Raw genomic sequence first — 15,611 nt, 5'->3', positions numbered from 1 at the left:
AGGCTGCAGTCAGCACCCCCTGGAGATCCTCAGAATGGGGACGTGCCGCGTGCATGCTGGCCAGTGGGGCCTAACAGTGGACGAAGGGGCAGGCCAGAGTTTGGGGCTCAGCCTCCCAGATAAGGAGGCCTTGCCCCCGAGTGAAGCCGAGTAAGGCTGACCCCCTCCTCCTGCATCGACCCCAGAGGTGAGAGGGGGTCGGGAGCCTCTCCTTGGGGTGCTGCCCCAGCTCCTGTGAATGGGCAGGGAGCTGCCGGGCTGTGGGATGCCTGCTGCCCCCTCAACTCAGATTGAGTCCTGGGACAGGACGCAGGGCAGAGAGGAGAAGAGGGGCCTCAGCCAGGATGGGAAGGAGCCAGGGCAGTTCTTACAGTCTCCAAGGTTCTCGTGTCCAGGCTCCTACTGCAGCGGCATGCGTAGCAGCTGCTGTGGGCACGCAGGGTCACCCAGCGAGGGCGGGAGAGCGTGAGGCCAGCGGAGGAGGGAGGGGACCCCGTCTTTCCCAGGTCTTCAACGGGAGTGGCAAAAATAGTAAATCAGGTGTACGGAGTTCTTACTAAGCGCCAGGCACTGTTCTAAAGTGCCTCACGTGGATTACATTATTTAATCCTGCATGCCTGCCACTTTGTAGATGAGGACGCCAGACACAGGGAGGTTAAGAAGCCTGCCCACGGGCACCCAGCTTGGAGCGGGTGTGGGTAGGGCTCGCCTAACTCCAGGGTCCACACTCTAGATCATTGCACTCTGAGATGGAGGCCCCCCACCTCGCCACACACACACACACACACACATGCTTCCTTGTGTTTGCTCATATTCATCTTCTTGCTTTCTCTCCCCTGCTCTGCCTTGCACCTGCTAATTCCTATCCACCCTCTAAGCATCCTCTAAGTATCTCAGTCTCCAGGAAGCCTCTCTGGACCCGTCAGAGTGGGTTAGCCGCCCCTCCAAGGGCACCTAAGTGGTTAGATGCCCCTCCGCAGGTGCCGCCCTCACACCCCGTGCTTGGCCCCATCACCCAGGGTTGCGCTCCCTGGTCCCGCTAGATTCCAAGCTCCACGAGGGCAGGGACCAAGTCCATCTGGTTTGCAGCCTCTGCGCCCCACGTCCTGCTGCTCAGAGCGGTGAAAGTTTGCTGAGCCCACCCTGAGACTCAGAAGCCCACGAAACTGTGTGACTCAGACCAAGCCCTCGGGTGCAGCTGAAGTGAAACGGAATGGAGGAAGGGCAGGCGCTCGGTGGGGGTGTGCTAGCCGTGGGCTGTTGTCTAGGAAGGCGTGTCTAAGCCGCATTTTGAGAGTAGGACTCTGGGTTAGGCGAGCAGTTGATGGTCTCTACTGGGAGGTCCTTGTGAAAGCAGGTGGTTGGGGAAAATCTCACTTGATTAAACTCAGCTGCAGTCATGCCCTGGGCTCCTGCGATGTGCTGCTCTGGTCCCGTAAGAACCCAGCAGCAAAGAGGCACGGTTTCCACCTTCCAGGAATGTCCTTCCACCTGGCACGGGGAGGGGATTTGGTCTGGGACCTGTGTAGCCACCTGGTGAGGAAGCTTTTGATTGCAGAATAAGGCTAGACCTGGGGCCCCCAGAAAAGTCCCAGTCACGGGGCAAACCATCTGGATAGGCAATGCCCTCTTCCTTCCCACAGCGGTACCAGTGGAATCTGTAGAGTGACCATGGGGAAGGAGACGCCACCTCTGTACATCTGATCTTACTCTCTGACCCGGAGGTGGTTTGTGAAATTCCTGATAATTGTTTCCTATCAGCTCCTTCCACAGATTGGGAGACTGAGCTCAGAGAAGCTAGCTAACTTGGCCTAGGTGGCTTGAGTAGAAAAGGGGAAGCCTGGGTCTGGAGCCCCTTAAGCCACTCATTCGCTGTATACAGAGTGCCTCCGAGTGCCAGGCACCGTGCTCGGGGCTGGGCTATAGCCGTGGCTGAATGGCAGTCCCTGTCCTCACGTTGCTTACGTTCTAGTGGGGAGTCAGACGGAAGATCTGACAAACGAGTAAATTGTTCGGCATGTGGGTGGTGATAAACGTTCGGGAGAATGATGAAGCTGAGTATGAGGAGAGGGAACGTTGGCAGAGGGTGCAGATTACCACCCTCAATCAGATGGCCGGGGCCCGCCTCCCTCAGAAGGTGATGTGTGAGCAAAGCCCTGATGATCATCTGCCTTTGCACAAACAAGCACTCTGGCCCGAGGTGGAGGGGGCACGTGGCAGGGGTCTTATTGCCAAGGAAGCAGTTCCAGTTCCTGGCTGGTGTCCCCACTCCGGGGCCGCTTACGTCTGCGCTCCAGGCATTGTTCGGGGCCAGCTGCCTGGCACTGCCTCCTCTCTCCAGCCTGCAACTTCCTGTGGTGCCACATAGTTGCCACAGCTGTGCCAACACCCCTCCTCCCACAGCAAGGCGCCCGGAAATTCTCAGAGCAGGGTGCCTGGGAGGAGAGGGCGGCAGCTCTGTGGGCAGGCTAGTCGGAGATGCCACGGATGCCGCTGGGCCTGGGGGAGGCCTATGACCTTGGGGGAACATGGCTGGGCTCCCCCAGTCCAATGGGCGGCTTGTCTTCCAGATCCCGACACTGACACAGCCACCATCCAGGAGGTCAGCGAGGCTGTGCTGGCCCTGTGGCTGCCCACCGACTCGGCCACAGTCCTGCAGAAGATGAACGAGATCCAGGCCATTGCGGCCAGGCTCCCCAACGTGGACCTGGTGCTGTCCCAGACCAAGCAGGATGTTGCTCGGGCTCGCAGGCTGCAGGCCGAGGCCGAGCAGGCCAGGTATGGCTTGGCGTCCTGAACTCTTCTCCCAGGACTGGGCTGGCGTTTTGCTCCCTGGCTGTGTGGCTGGAAGCAAGAGAGGAACCTCTATAAATCAGGGGGGTCCTGGGAGACAGGAGGGGTGCTGACTGTGGTGGCAGATGGTCAAGTGATACCCAGCGTCCAGGCTCAGGTTCACTCAGTGTGGCCCCGCCTTCCATACTGGACACCGTCCCCAAGGGCCGCCTCAGCTCTTGTGGTTGGGGAAGTTCAGTTCAGTTGCTCAGTTGTGTCCAACTCTTTGGGACCCCATGAACCACAGCACACCAGGCCTCCCTGTCCATCACCAACTCCCGGAACTTACTCAAACTCATGTCCATTGAGTCGGTGATACCATCCAACCATCTCATCCTCTGTCGTCCCCTTCTCCCGCCTTCAGTCTTTCCCAGGATCAGGGTATTTTCAAACAAGTCAGCTCTTCACATCAGGTGGCCAAAGTATTGGAGTTTCAACTTCATCATCAGTCCTTCCAATGAATATTCAGGACTGATTTCCTTTAGGATGGACTGGTTGGATCTCCTTGTAGTCCAAGGGACTCTCAAGAGTCTTTTCCAATACCACAGTTCAAAAGCATCAATTCTTTGGAGCTCAGCTTTCTTTATAGCCCAACTCTCACATCCATACATGATTACTGGAAAAACCATAGCCTTGACTAGACGGACCTTTGTTGGCAAAGTAATGTCTCTGCTTTTTAATATGCTGCTAGGTTGGTCATAACTTTTCTTCCAAGGAGTAAGCATTTTTTAATTTCATGGCTGCAGTCATCATCTGCAGTGATTTTGGAGCCCTAAGAAATAAAGTTAGCCACTGTTTCCACTGTTTCCCCATCTATTTGCCATGAAGTGATGGGACCGGATACCATGATCTTAGTTTTCTGAATGTTGAGCTTTAAATCAACTCTTTCACTCTCCTCTTTCACTTTCATCACGAGGTGTTCATCACTTTCATCACGTGGTTGGGGAAAGCGCACCTTATTAAACTCAGCCATAATCATGGCCTGGGCTCCTGCAGTGTGTTGCGCTGGTCCCCAGAGGAGACAGCAGTAAAGAGGCTTGGTTTCCGCCTTCCAGGAATATCCTTCCATCTGGCATGGGGAGGGGGGCTTGCTAGGGTCCTGGAATGGAAAGCTACTACTGAGTTAGTTCTCAGCCTCTTTCCTTGGCTGGAGAAGGTACTGTCCGGGACTGGAGAGCGCCTTCACTCAGAGCTCTCCCTGAGTGAATTCTCCGCTGTCCCTTGTGCCCGTCCCGCCCCAGGAGCCGGGCCCATGCGGTGGAGGGCCAGGTGGAGGAAGTCCTGGGGGCCCTGCGGCAGGGCACGCTGGCGCTGCAGGAGGCCCAGGACACCATGCGGGGCACCCGCCGCTCCATGCGGCTCATCCAGGACAGGGTCGCTGAGGTAAGTGTCCCACGTGGGGGAATGAACGTTCAGACCCGGGCACGAGGCAGAGACAATGTCAGGAAGGGATCTGGCTGGGAGCTGAGATGGGGCCCTAAAGAATCAGGGGCTACAAGCCTTGGCCTGGCTTCGAGCTTTTAGTTTTCTGGCCTCGTGGCTGATGCAGAAGCAGGGGTGGCCTGTGAGCTCCGGCAGGAGTAAGGGGGGATGGTCAGCTGAGCCGGTGAAGGCTGGGAGGCTTGTATGCTGGGGGCAGTTAGGGGATTGGATGGGGGTGATAGTGATGCCCTGATTGGAGGCATCAGTTTTTGTGGCCCAAAAACTGGAAAGAAGACCGAAGGTCGCTGCCTATGAGACCCACCCCAAACCCCTGGTCTCTCTTTTTCCACAAAGGTTCAGCAGGTACTGGGACCAGCAGAAAGACTGGTGACCAGCATGACGCAGCAGCTGGGGGGCTTCCGAGCACGGATGGAGGAGCTTGGCCGCCGGGCCAGGCAGCAGCAGGCACAGGCAGCCCAGGCCCGACAGCTGGCAGAGGAAGCCAGCAAGGAGGCGCTGAACGCGCAGGAGGTACGAAGAGGGCAGAGAGAGCCCGAGGAAGCACTGTCAGTGGGAGCAGGAGTGGGCTCTGTACACTTGATAAGACCACGGCTCCAAAGCATTTTGCATGGGCATGGTCGCTTCAGTCCTGTCCAGCTGTTTGTAATCCCATGGACTGTAGCCCGCCAGGCTCCTCTGTCCATGGACATTCTCCAGGCAAGAATATTGGAGTGGGTTGCCATGCCCTCCTCCAGGGGATCTTCCTGGCCCAGGGATCGAACCTGTCTCTTATGTCTCCTGCATTGGCAGGTGGGTTTTTTACCTCTAGCATCACCTGGGAAGCACCTCCCCCACCAAAGCACTTTAAGTACCAGTTACTCTGAAATATACCTGGGGTGGGGGTAGATGGAGCTTCTGGATTCTTACACCTTTGGCTGCTTTTGGTGGAGCCACTTTGGGGATGTTGCAAACAGCTGGTCCAGTTCCTCTCCTTTCACAGACAAAGTGGATTTTGTCCAGGCACAACGCTTGTCTACAAAGCAGGGCTCTTGACACCCGACCCAGAGCTTATCCTCTGTCTGTGGCTTCCCAGCCCAGACAGGCACTCTTGATTTAGCACAACCTGAGCCCCATCGCTGTCAGAATTAGATCAGAGAGAAGGTCAGAGGGCCGTTCTCAACATCTCCAGGGTACCGGTGGTCCTGGTACAATGGCCAAGCTGCCAGGCATGCTATTAAGTGACAGCCATGTATCCGGCCCTGTGCTGGCAGTGAGCTGGGAAGCGACAGGCGCTGCGGATGGAGGGAAGTACAGAAGTTAAGGTGTGATTTGTGGCCCAGGGGCTTTTATAGAGCAGACCCACCCCATGGGGGATATTAAAAGGCACCTCATCTCCGTGTCCAGATGTGGGTGATATCAACTCCTTTGGCCAAAGGCCTTTAGGACTTTGGACGATGGTGATGATGGTGATGCAGAAATGGTTTTTCCTTTTTTTCAGGGGTTTGAGAGAGTAAAGCAAAAATACGCTGAGTTGAAGGACCGGTTGGATCAGAGCTCCATGCTGGGAGAACAGGGCAGCCGGATTCTGAGTGTCAAGACGGAGGCGGAGGAACTGTTTGGGGAGACCATGGAGATGATGGACAGGATGAGAGGTGAGGGAGTGGTCCAGGGCCTTGGACCGCGGGGCATCCCTGAAGGCTGCTGCCAACCCAGGGTTTCTGAGGCCCACCCTTTGGAGCTAGCAGTACTAGGGGAGTGAGAGCAATTGGGATTTCCTGAGTGCCTAACAGGGACAAGGCCTAGAATGGGGCTGTGAGCAATGTGGTGATGTTCGCAAAACTAGGCCTGCCTTTGAGGAACTTGCAATTCAGAGGGGGGCATTTTTTCCTGTTGGCCATTAGCTTCATGAAACTGCATTTAACAGCACAAGGAGATCTGTGATGAAAGCCTGAATAATAGGCGCTTGAGGGGCTCAGAGGATACATAATGTCAGAGAGAAATGTTCAGTGACGGCAGTGTTCAAAAAAGATCAGATTTGAGGTGGGCCTGGAAGGATGAGGCTGTGAGGAGGAGGAGGGGCATCAGGACAGGGTGGTTAGGGAGGAAATAGAGGATATGGGCAGGACCACCCTCCTGGGGAGGAGAGTTGACGAGGACGAAACTCGTGGTAGCGAAGGAGCAAGGAGACACGTGGCTGGTGCCCACGGCCGACCCGCACGCCAGGAGGAGGGGGATAGACACAGCCCTGGAGGCAGTAGGAAACCAGCCAGCAAGTCGTAATGAATGGAGCTTTCAAAAGCGTTCTGAGGCTCCCCAGAAAGGCGAACAGGGGCTTCCAGGCTCAGTCTCTTAGGATGCGATGATGGGGTCACGGCCCTGGGGTGCCCTGTGAATGCCACGACCAGAGTTTCTTTGAATTTTGGAGAAAGCTTTTGACAAAATTCTGTTTGGCTAGCCAGACGGACGGAATGGACAAAGGTGGGCTGGTGAGTCGACAGTGAGTGGATTCGAGGCTGTGGCCAGCTGCACCTGAAGCAGGAGGTGTGAGGGGCTGACCCAGATGGAGGAGCCCAGCCCCGGGCCAGTGCCTGCCCTGCCCTTGTCCATCAGCGTTCTGTATGAAGACAGAGAATGTGCTAATCAAATCTGGGGATGGCAGGTAGCAGATACACTGGGTGACAGAACTAGCATTCTGAGTCTCAGAAGGATGGGCTGAAGCTTACAGGATACAATTAAGTGAAGAGAAACATTCTCTCTCAACCTGGCATTGTCTGCACTCAGAAGTATAGCTCAGGTAAGGCCGGGCTACTCAGGGGCTAATGTAGCTAAAAACTTTATGACTGGTAAGTGATAAATGCTTACAAATTGTTACTCACCTGAAAAAGATGCAGGAATTTTGATATAAGCCAGAAGTGCCTTGCTCCTGACAGAAGAGCTAATAAATGCAAAGCAGCCAAAATAAGGGGAGTAATGGCTCAAGGGCAATATTAAAAATATGTAGTAACTGGTGTGTCTTACGCCTACTACCAGCCAGGAAAAACTCACTGAAGCAAGCATTTACCTGCTTGCTGGAATTTACCTTTAATTGTAGGGTTATGGGGAAGATCATGCATAGGGAGCCCCTAGGAATGAGAACGGAGGAGGAGAAGAGCAGCTAATAAAATGTCACTACTTATCATGGCCCATAGGTCCATATGGGGGCCTACTGGCTGAATGTCAACCTGGTAATAACCCCTGCTACACTCCACTGATAGTCTCACCTGGGAGATGGGGTTCAGTGGGGGCCAGTACATCTCCAGAAGAGATATTGACGAACCGGTGTACATCGGGGCTCAGGGCGGGGGTGAGCAGAGTTGGGAAGTAGGGAAGGCCTAGAGATTCTATCAGGTGAGGCATGGAGGAAGGAACTAGGGCGATTTCCTCTGGGGAAGATGAGGCTCAGACATGTGAAGGACTGCCGTGTAGGAGGCATAGCAGATCGAGTCTTAACAGCCCAGGAGACAGACCCAGGACCACGGGGTGGAAGCAAGACATGCTCAGATTCTGGCTTAATGAGAAGATTTTGTAATGAGGACTGCCTGAGGATGGAGCCTTGTGAGGCAGTGACCCCCACTGCCGCCCTGCTCTGGGAAGTTGAGGCTGAGGCTGAGTACCAGCTCCCATGAATGCCGAGCTGCCTAGGACAACAGGAGGGACAGGCTGGACCAGATCCCTTCGGAGTCCTTCACATCCTCCACACATAACCTGGGAGGTGGGATGCGTAATGGACCAGCAGGGCAGGGCTAGGTGTATCTGGAGTGTCGGGGAGAGAAAACGGGGAGGAATCCAGCCTTGCAGCTCTTCTGCCCTGGTGCCCACCAGGATCCCTGGTGGGATGGCAGCTGACCGGGTCCACCACAGCGAGTGTCTAACCTTGGTGCCAGGGGCCTCCAGCATCGGCCTGGGACTGCTCCGCCTAGAGCCGAGGAGAACCATAGGGGCAGGGGACCCCCGGGTCCAGTCCTGGCCTGGTTTCTCTAAAAGTGGGAGAAGGGGCTGGGGAGAGCTGCCTTGGGGGGCCAGGCTCCCCTCGGGGTGGAGGTGGTTTCTCGGGCAGGTGCAGCTCCAGGTGGGCGGGAGGGGACGGAAAGGTTGGGAGTCTCGGTGCATCTCACTGGCTCCTCTCCCCACTCCGGCTGTTCCTTCGGCCCTCAGACATGGAGTCAGAGCTGCTTCAGGGGAGCCAGGCCATCGTGCTCCGCTCGGCGGACCTGACGGGGCTGGAGCAGCGCGTGGAACAGATTCGGAACCACATCAACGGGCGCGTGCTCTACTACGCCACCTGCAAGTGAGGCGGGGCCTCGCCCGCCGCCCCCTCGTCTGCCCTCTCGGCTCCCGGGGCCCTGGCTGGCTGGCAGTTCTTTCCTGCTCCAGGAGACTCTTACGCAGCCTAAAGCACAGCCGGAACCATCCCCAGGATGCAGCTGAGCCTGGGCCGGTGGGGCAGCTACAGCTGGGGGACGGCGACCGTGGAGGCGGGCCCGTGTCACCATGACCAGCGGCTCTCGAGTGCAGGGCGCTTGGCTGGGCAGGGTCCTTGCCCTTCATTCTCCACTGAGGCTGAAGTCCTGGGCCCACACAGAATTGTAACTCAAAACGTTGCACAAGGGAAAAGTCCAATAAAAATCTTGGGAAAGGAGCCTGGAGGTCCAAAGAGGGGAAATAGTCTGTCTCCCTGTTACATAAACCTTTCTCGCTTGTTTCTGTCTCTGGTCTGGGGTCCCTGGGTGCTCCCCTGTTCAAACCCAAGGCCTGGTGGCATATGAAGCATAGGCTGACACTCTCTGCCCAGTCTAGCTGGCGCACCACCCAGACTGAGGGAGACGGGGCCCATTTGCTCCAGGAACTGACTGAATTCCTTCCTTAAGAGGCCAGAGGAGCTGTTTTCATCTTTGAACAACTATCCAGTTTCTCATTTGTAGATGGAGAAATAGAAACCCAGACATGGGGAGGAAGTTGTTCGAAATCACACAGCTCCAAGAGGCAGAACTAAGACTAGACTTTGTGTCTCTTGGGATTTTAAAAAGAAGCTATAAACGTGTGTGTGTGTGTGCGTGTCGGCAGATATGCAAGCGGCACGAATATTTGTGTGTTAACTGTGGTTCAGGCGCCATGCTGGTGTTCTGTCTACATTAACCGCGTGGTCGTTACGGATCACAGTATTTATGGAGCGTGTGCATTTTATTTCATGATATGGGTGGCAGTGTTGTTCCCATTTGATAGGCGAGGAGACCAAGGCCCCAGAGGCTCACAGATGTGGCAGGCAGGGCTGAGCTGAGCCTCAAACCCATGTTCATCTGTTACAGGCATTAGGATGGATGCTGGGCCGGGCTGTCTGGGTTCCAACGGCGCCTACTTCCAAGGGGCTGTTGGAGAGGAAAATGAGTCGATGTGTATAGCTCACGACACTGGGTGCCTGGCCCACCCCTCAGAGCTCCTGCCCTCGCCAGGTCCTGCCTGACCTCCAGCTCTCCATGCGTCTTCCACTCCGCAAAGCCCAGAAGCCCCTGAGCTGCTTCTGACTTAGAGAAGGACCAAAAGAAGTCTCATAGAGAAAAATATGTCCATTTTATTCAGCACAACACAGAGCAGGAAGCCGGAGGGGGCGGAGGACAAGAAAACAGGGGCGGGACAAGAACAATGAGCCTGATTTTCAGGGAGAGAAAGGAGCAGAAGCAGGATTTGAATGACAGGCTGAAAGGACAACAGTCGACTTCCAATTTTTACTTAATTGAGTGTGTGTGTGTGTGTGTGTGTGTGTGTGTGTGTAGGGGCGTCCGGCCAGGACAAAAAGTGCTTACAGTACCTAGTGGTGGGTTTCTGTTTCATCTTGGAGGGTGTGGTACTGCTTTTGGATGGGGGTGGAGGCATAGGCCGATCAGAAGTGGATCGTCTGGGAGTTAGGGAGTTGGGAGGTGAATTCGGAGAGCTCACAGGCAGACTGTGATGCTGCCTGTCGCTCATGCAGACTGACAGGCCCCTCTGTCAAGGAGAGGCAGGAGCAAGTGTGTGCTGAGTGGGGAGGCAGGGTAGCTGCTCCATATGGCTTTGCTCAGAGATGGCAACACAGATGGGCCAGCCCGTTAAGCTTTTCACGACGACACAGACCTGGGCACGAGCTGTCTACGCACCCTGCACAGAGCCACCCCGGCAGGGGCGGGTGTGTCGGGGTGGGGGGCATGGAGCAGGCAGGCCCGGGAGGATGCCACTCCTCCTGCCCGCAGCTTCCCAAAGCTCCACCGAGGCTGGGGCTCGCTCCTGGGCCTTCAGGGAGGCTCTGGCCTGGGCGGCAGCCGGCTGCTGCATCCGATCAGGTCTTGGTCTGCTGCTCTCCCTCCCGCCGCAGGGTAGACTCCAGGTTTGGAAGGGCGAAGAAGAGTTGAGTATCTCTCCTGGAGAGGAAAGGGGTTGAGGGTTGGGGTTGGGGGGTGCTGCCGCCTCTAATACCCTCTGTAGCCCATTGTGGAGACTCCGGGGCAGGGCTCTCCCCCTGAGCTTGAGGCCTTCCTTCCTCTAGTCCCCTCACCTGAAAACTGTAGTGAGACAGACATGGGCCCTGGGGATCACATGATGAGACAGACTCCAGTCTGCCCCACCCGGCAGTGGGAGCTGCCGCCGGCTTTCACTGGCACCATGACTTCTGATTTGAAGTTCCTGGAAAGGAAACGTCGCAGCAGGCTGTGGAGTATTTGGAGAAGGGGGAAGGGCCGCGGTAGCCCTCTGTGCCTGTGGCAGCCACTCAGACCTCCCTTCATGAGGTGCAGAAAGTACAAGCCTTTACAGAGAAGATGGATGAGATAAGCAAGCCCTCTAGTCCTCCCAAAACACAGTGTCCCTGGAATCTAACCCCCACCACTCACAGGTACACACTTTCCTGCAGGCGTTTATAGTCCCTGATGCCTCACTAAACTCTGACAGCAACACTGTAGGGTTTCCCTGGTAACTCAGAAGGCAAAGAATCTGACTGCAATGCAGGAGACCTGGGTTCGATCCTAGGATGGGAAGATTCTCCTGGAGAAGAGAATGGGTACCTAGTCTGGTATTCTGGCCTGGAGAATCCCATGGACAGAGGAGCCCATTGGGCTATAGTCCACAGGGTCGCAAAGAGTCAGACATGACTGAGCAACTTTCACTTTTCCTGTGGGGCAGACTGAGCAGGTGTGATCCAATCAAACCATTTTACAGACGGGCAAACTAGAAATAGAGACACAGATGGACATGTCGGGGGCCACACAGCTGGTGAGGGGTGGGGACTGGGCTGGAGGCATCTCCATTGACGCCCCCGACCCTTTCCAGAGCTTTTCTACACCACGGAGCTGCTTCCAAGTGGGAGAGGCTCCCAGGTCTATTTTTTTTTAGCTGCATTGTCCTGAGTTCTTTCAGCCCCAGGTTGAGCAGGACTAAGCCTGGGGCTGGAAATACGTACTGTTTTTTGTTGGCCTTTTTGAGGAGCGTGGGCTCGGAGCAGTAGGAGGCGTTTGCTTTGGTCCCGACGTTCGTGCAGCTGGAGCAGCAGCCGCAGGGCCCGATGGCCAGGGGCCCCTGCTGCATGGGCACCAAGCTGCTGCTGATGCGGAGGGAGCCATTGACCAGGCAGTTGAGAGACCTGCCCCCGGGGGCCGCGGGCTGGGGGCCGTGCCGGCAGGGCAGCCGGGTCAGCGTGGGGGCCGCCGCGCTCGGGCCCGGGGCGGCGGCTGTCTCGGTGATGGTGATCTCCGGGGAGGTGGGTCTCGAGGCTGCAAGGACGGGCGGCCTGTTCTCCGCCTCAGGCCGGACTCCCGGGCTCTGAAGGTTCATGTGCAGCTTCCGCATGTGGTGGACCACAGCCGCTGCGTTGAAGGCTTGCTGGGGAGACACGAGACCCGTCTCTGACCGTCTCCACCCCCAGAGGGCCTCCAGCCTTCCCTCTGCCCCATGGACGCTTGAAACCAATGTGCACACCTCTCATTTCACAGAAGGGTCCAGGGAGCTCCAGCGTCTGCCGGGAGACCCCAAGGAAAGCCCCCCGCCCCAGCTGCCCCAGCCCAGCCTCCAGGGCCCAGACGGCCTGCCCGCCTCCTGGAGAGGACAACTCACCCTCCACTTGCTCTTGGCGAAGTTCTTCTGGATCTGGAGGCTGACTGATGGGTAGATGTCCCGGTGGAGGGCTGTGTTTCCGTTAATCCTGTGGATGTGGAGGGGACACCTGGCTAGTGGTGGTGAGGGGGACTCCGTCAGGGGTTGGGCAGGGGCTGGGCATGCAGATCCAGGGTAAGCTGCCTGGAGTTCCCCAGGACAAGGGCTGGAACCCCCTGGAAAGGTCATAGGGGGCCTATGGTTTAGAAGGGCTTCCTAGGTGGCTCAGATGGTAAAGAATCTGCCTGCAAGGCAGAAGACCCAGGTTTGATCCCCAGGTCAGGAAGACCCCCTGGAGAAGGAAATGGCTACCCACTCTAGTATTCTTGCCTGGAGAATTCCATGACAGAGGAGCCTGGTGGGCTACAGTCTATGGGGTCTCAGAAAGTTAAACATGACTGAGCAACTAACATTAGTATTACTACACTTTAGAAACTTGCTTTTGAGCTGGGTGGGCAACCTATAGCCTCATTGCCTGCTTTTGTAAGTAAGGTCTTACTGTGACACAAACACACCCATTCATTCAGCTATGGGCTATACTGCTTCCATGCTGCGAGGGGCAGATTGAGTAGTTGCCATGGAGACAATATGGCCAGCGAAGCCTAAAACATTTACTACATTTACTATCTGGCATTTTACAGAAATAAAATTTACTAATACCCCATCCCTTACCCCTGGCCCAGTGTCAGAGGGCATTTGGCTGTTACTATCCTTTGACTCTAAACTTTGCACAGAAGCCACCTCCTCTCGGAAGCCTTCCTCTATGAGGCCACCCCCACAGAGGCTGCCTGTTCCCTGTCCCCTGAGCCTCTTATCCGTCCATCTGTAAGTGTCCTCAGACACTTGCCGTGTAAACAGTATTTCCTAGGTACTAAGGGACCTGGAGAAGTAACAGATGTGGCCCTGCTCACTGGGGGCTTACAGTGCAGGTTGGAAGCCTTGTTTCATGCCATGAACTAGAGTAATTCATGGTGAGCTGTGTGATTGTTAAAGAGAGATGGGAAGGTCTGTTTAGACTGCAGGAGCCAGGGCTTCAGAGGAGGACACAGACGGCTCTGGATCCTGAAGGATGCGCATCCAAGGCAGGGCCCTCGAGGTGGTGAACATGTGACCCAAGGTGAAATGTGGAAAGAGCTTGGGATGGAAGAGGGTAGGAGAAAAATAGTCATTAGGCCTTTCTGGAATAGAGAAGGTGTGTTGGGAACCCTGACAAATGAAGTTGGAGGTGACAGGCCAGGCCAGATTAGGGAAAACCACGGCTTGCTGCAGTAGGAACTGGGGAGCTTGTAAATTTTCCAGCAGGTGGGTAGCACACAAAAAAGGAAGTGTTTCAAGACTTTCTTTACCTGCTTTGTGTGTATGTGTGTGTGTGTGTGAAGCCGCTTCAGTCGTGTTCAACTCTTTGAGACTCTATGGACTGTAACCTGCCAGATTCCTCTGTCCATGGAACTCTCCAGGCAAGAAAACTGACGTGGGTTGCCAAGCCCTCCCCCAGGGGGTCTTCCTGACCCAGGGATCGAACTCCTGTCTCTTGCATCTGCTGTACTGACAGGCAGTTTCTTTACCACTAGCACCACCTGGGAAGCCCCTTACCTGCTTTACCAATTGGTTGCTTTGTGATTGTTCTCAAAGCGCCTCGCATGGAATAGGCTTTGATCCCAGAGTAAGATGATGCTCTTAAGCAGAGTAAAGTTGTCTATCTGGCTGCATCTGATTCCCGATTTGATGATCCAGCTGCTACTGTTGGATCAGAATCCACCTCATTAAATGCTGTTTATATCTCTGGCTTGATCTGATCTGTGCCCTTTGGGTGCTATACCAGTAAACAGCTCAGGGCAAGCAGACTCCAGGGAAATGCGTTGTGAAAAAGTCAGCGTGGTGTCTGAGGAGCAACAGCAAGGGTGTAGAGCCCACCCGTGCCTCACTCACCAGGGGTGCCTCAAGGCCTTCTCACAGGTGTACCGCTCATTCGGGTCCTTCTCCAGCAAGTGGCAAATAAAATCCTTGGCTGTGGGGAGCAACCAAAGACACAACAGCTAAGGACCAGATCTCATGACTGATGGAGAGTCACTTCCAGGCTGGTGGGTGGCACAGAAGGCATCTTTAGCTCATCTTCCAAAGAGGCAATTTTAAGAGTCTTGAAAGAGAAAAAGAATCCAAACCACCGAGCAGCAACCCACCTGAAACCACCAGAGTGGCTCCACGCAGCTGTGTCACCCACACAGCACTGCAGATACATCTCTGGTCACGAGGCACCCCGTGCCTGACGCCACGCGGGTGCCCGCCTGCACCAGTCAGGGGCCAGCACCACACATGGGCACATGCGTGAATGCTGGCTTAGCTCTGATCCCCACTTAAATGGACCCAAGGACAAATACTGATGGCCGTCGCTCACACAGACCTTGCAGGCTCTCGGCTGGACAGGCGAAAGGCAAAACTCGGCCTTGGTTTTGTCCTTCCTGCCTGGAATGCGCCCCTGGGCTTGCTCTGTCCTCCTGGCCCCTCGTCTGAAGTACCTCCCTGCTTTTCTAGGCATCCCACGGTTCTGCCTCCAGGAAAACAAAAGCAGGAACCTTAGATGCGAATCATTTATTTGGCCTTTGAACCAGATGAAGATTTCTCCACTTTCCTTGGCAGCCTGTTCTGTCAGATTCCCCTGGGACCGTTAAGAGCCAGGACTGTCATCTGTTATTAAGCTCTCTTCTCTTGGCAGCCTCTGCCTTGAACCTGTTATTTTGTCTTTCCCTCAGACTGGTCTTACCTGACTCAGAAATGTCATCCCAGAACGGAGATTCAAACTCATAGTAGCCTTCCTTGATCTTCTCAAACAGCTTAGACTCAGTTTCTTCGTAGAAGGGGGGATACCCACACAGCCTGCGGTGGAACAGCAAGGTATATGCTGCTGAAGGACCCCGTCCTGGGCCAGCCGCTCCCCTCTGCCCAGCCTCCACTATATACACGGGCAGGCAACAAGGGTCCCCAGTCAGCAGCGTGACCAGTACATGGGTCTGCCCCTGATTCATGAATGATGCATGCATGTGCTAAGTTGCTTCAGTCATGTCCAACGGATGCAGGAATGATGCAGGTTCCATCAGATGTTTATGCAGGAACCAAAGTTTGGAACAGGTGGCCCTTTATATCCTACATTATATCCCCCAAACCCTCACTTTCTCCCTTCCCCTGACTCTGCATGGGTGCAAAGT

At 55.4% G+C, this 15,611-nt stretch overlaps 2 protein-coding genes across 9 annotated transcripts in view; one reads left to right on the top strand and one right to left on the bottom strand.

The window, feature by feature from the left end:
- Positions 1-8,939, top strand: part of LAMB3 (laminin subunit beta 3) — a 188,497-nt gene extending 179,558 nt beyond the window's left edge. For all 4 annotated transcript variants that reach the window (XM_070384718.1, XM_070384719.1, XM_070384717.1 and 1 more), the window contains 5 exons: positions 2,571-2,778; positions 4,074-4,215; positions 4,609-4,785; positions 5,753-5,906; positions 8,449-8,939. In XM_070384718.1, coding sequence (XP_070240819.1) covers positions 2,571-2,778; positions 4,074-4,215; positions 4,609-4,785; positions 5,753-5,906; positions 8,449-8,585 — 818 coding nt within the window. In that variant the 3' untranslated portion in view covers positions 8,586-8,939. The remainder of the gene's footprint in view (positions 1-2,570; positions 2,779-4,073; positions 4,216-4,608; positions 4,786-5,752; positions 5,907-8,448) is intronic.
- Positions 8,940-9,851: 912 nt separating this feature from the next.
- CAMK1G (calcium/calmodulin dependent protein kinase IG) overlaps positions 9,852-15,611 on the bottom strand; it is a 30,838-nt gene continuing 25,078 nt past the window's right edge. For all 5 annotated transcript variants that reach the window (XM_070384710.1, XM_070384713.1, XM_070384711.1 and 2 more), the window contains 6 exons: positions 15,170-15,282; positions 14,338-14,416; positions 12,370-12,457; positions 11,720-12,138; positions 10,820-10,947; positions 9,852-10,685 (listed from right to left, as the gene is read on the bottom strand). In XM_070384710.1, coding sequence (XP_070240811.1) covers positions 10,857-10,947; positions 11,720-12,138; positions 12,370-12,457; positions 14,338-14,416; positions 15,170-15,282 — 790 coding nt within the window. In that variant the 3' untranslated portion in view covers positions 9,852-10,685; positions 10,820-10,856. The remainder of the gene's footprint in view (positions 10,686-10,819; positions 10,948-11,719; positions 12,139-12,369; positions 12,458-14,337; positions 14,417-15,169; positions 15,283-15,611) is intronic.

The sequence above is a fragment of the Bos mutus genome, chromosome 16 (assembly GCF_027580195.1).
Source record: "Bos mutus isolate GX-2022 chromosome 16, NWIPB_WYAK_1.1, whole genome shotgun sequence".
Taxonomy (NCBI): Eukaryota; Metazoa; Chordata; class Mammalia; order Artiodactyla; family Bovidae; genus Bos; species Bos mutus.
The sequence above is the reverse complement of the archived record's forward strand: the minus strand, read 5'-3'. Positions and strand labels throughout refer to the sequence as shown.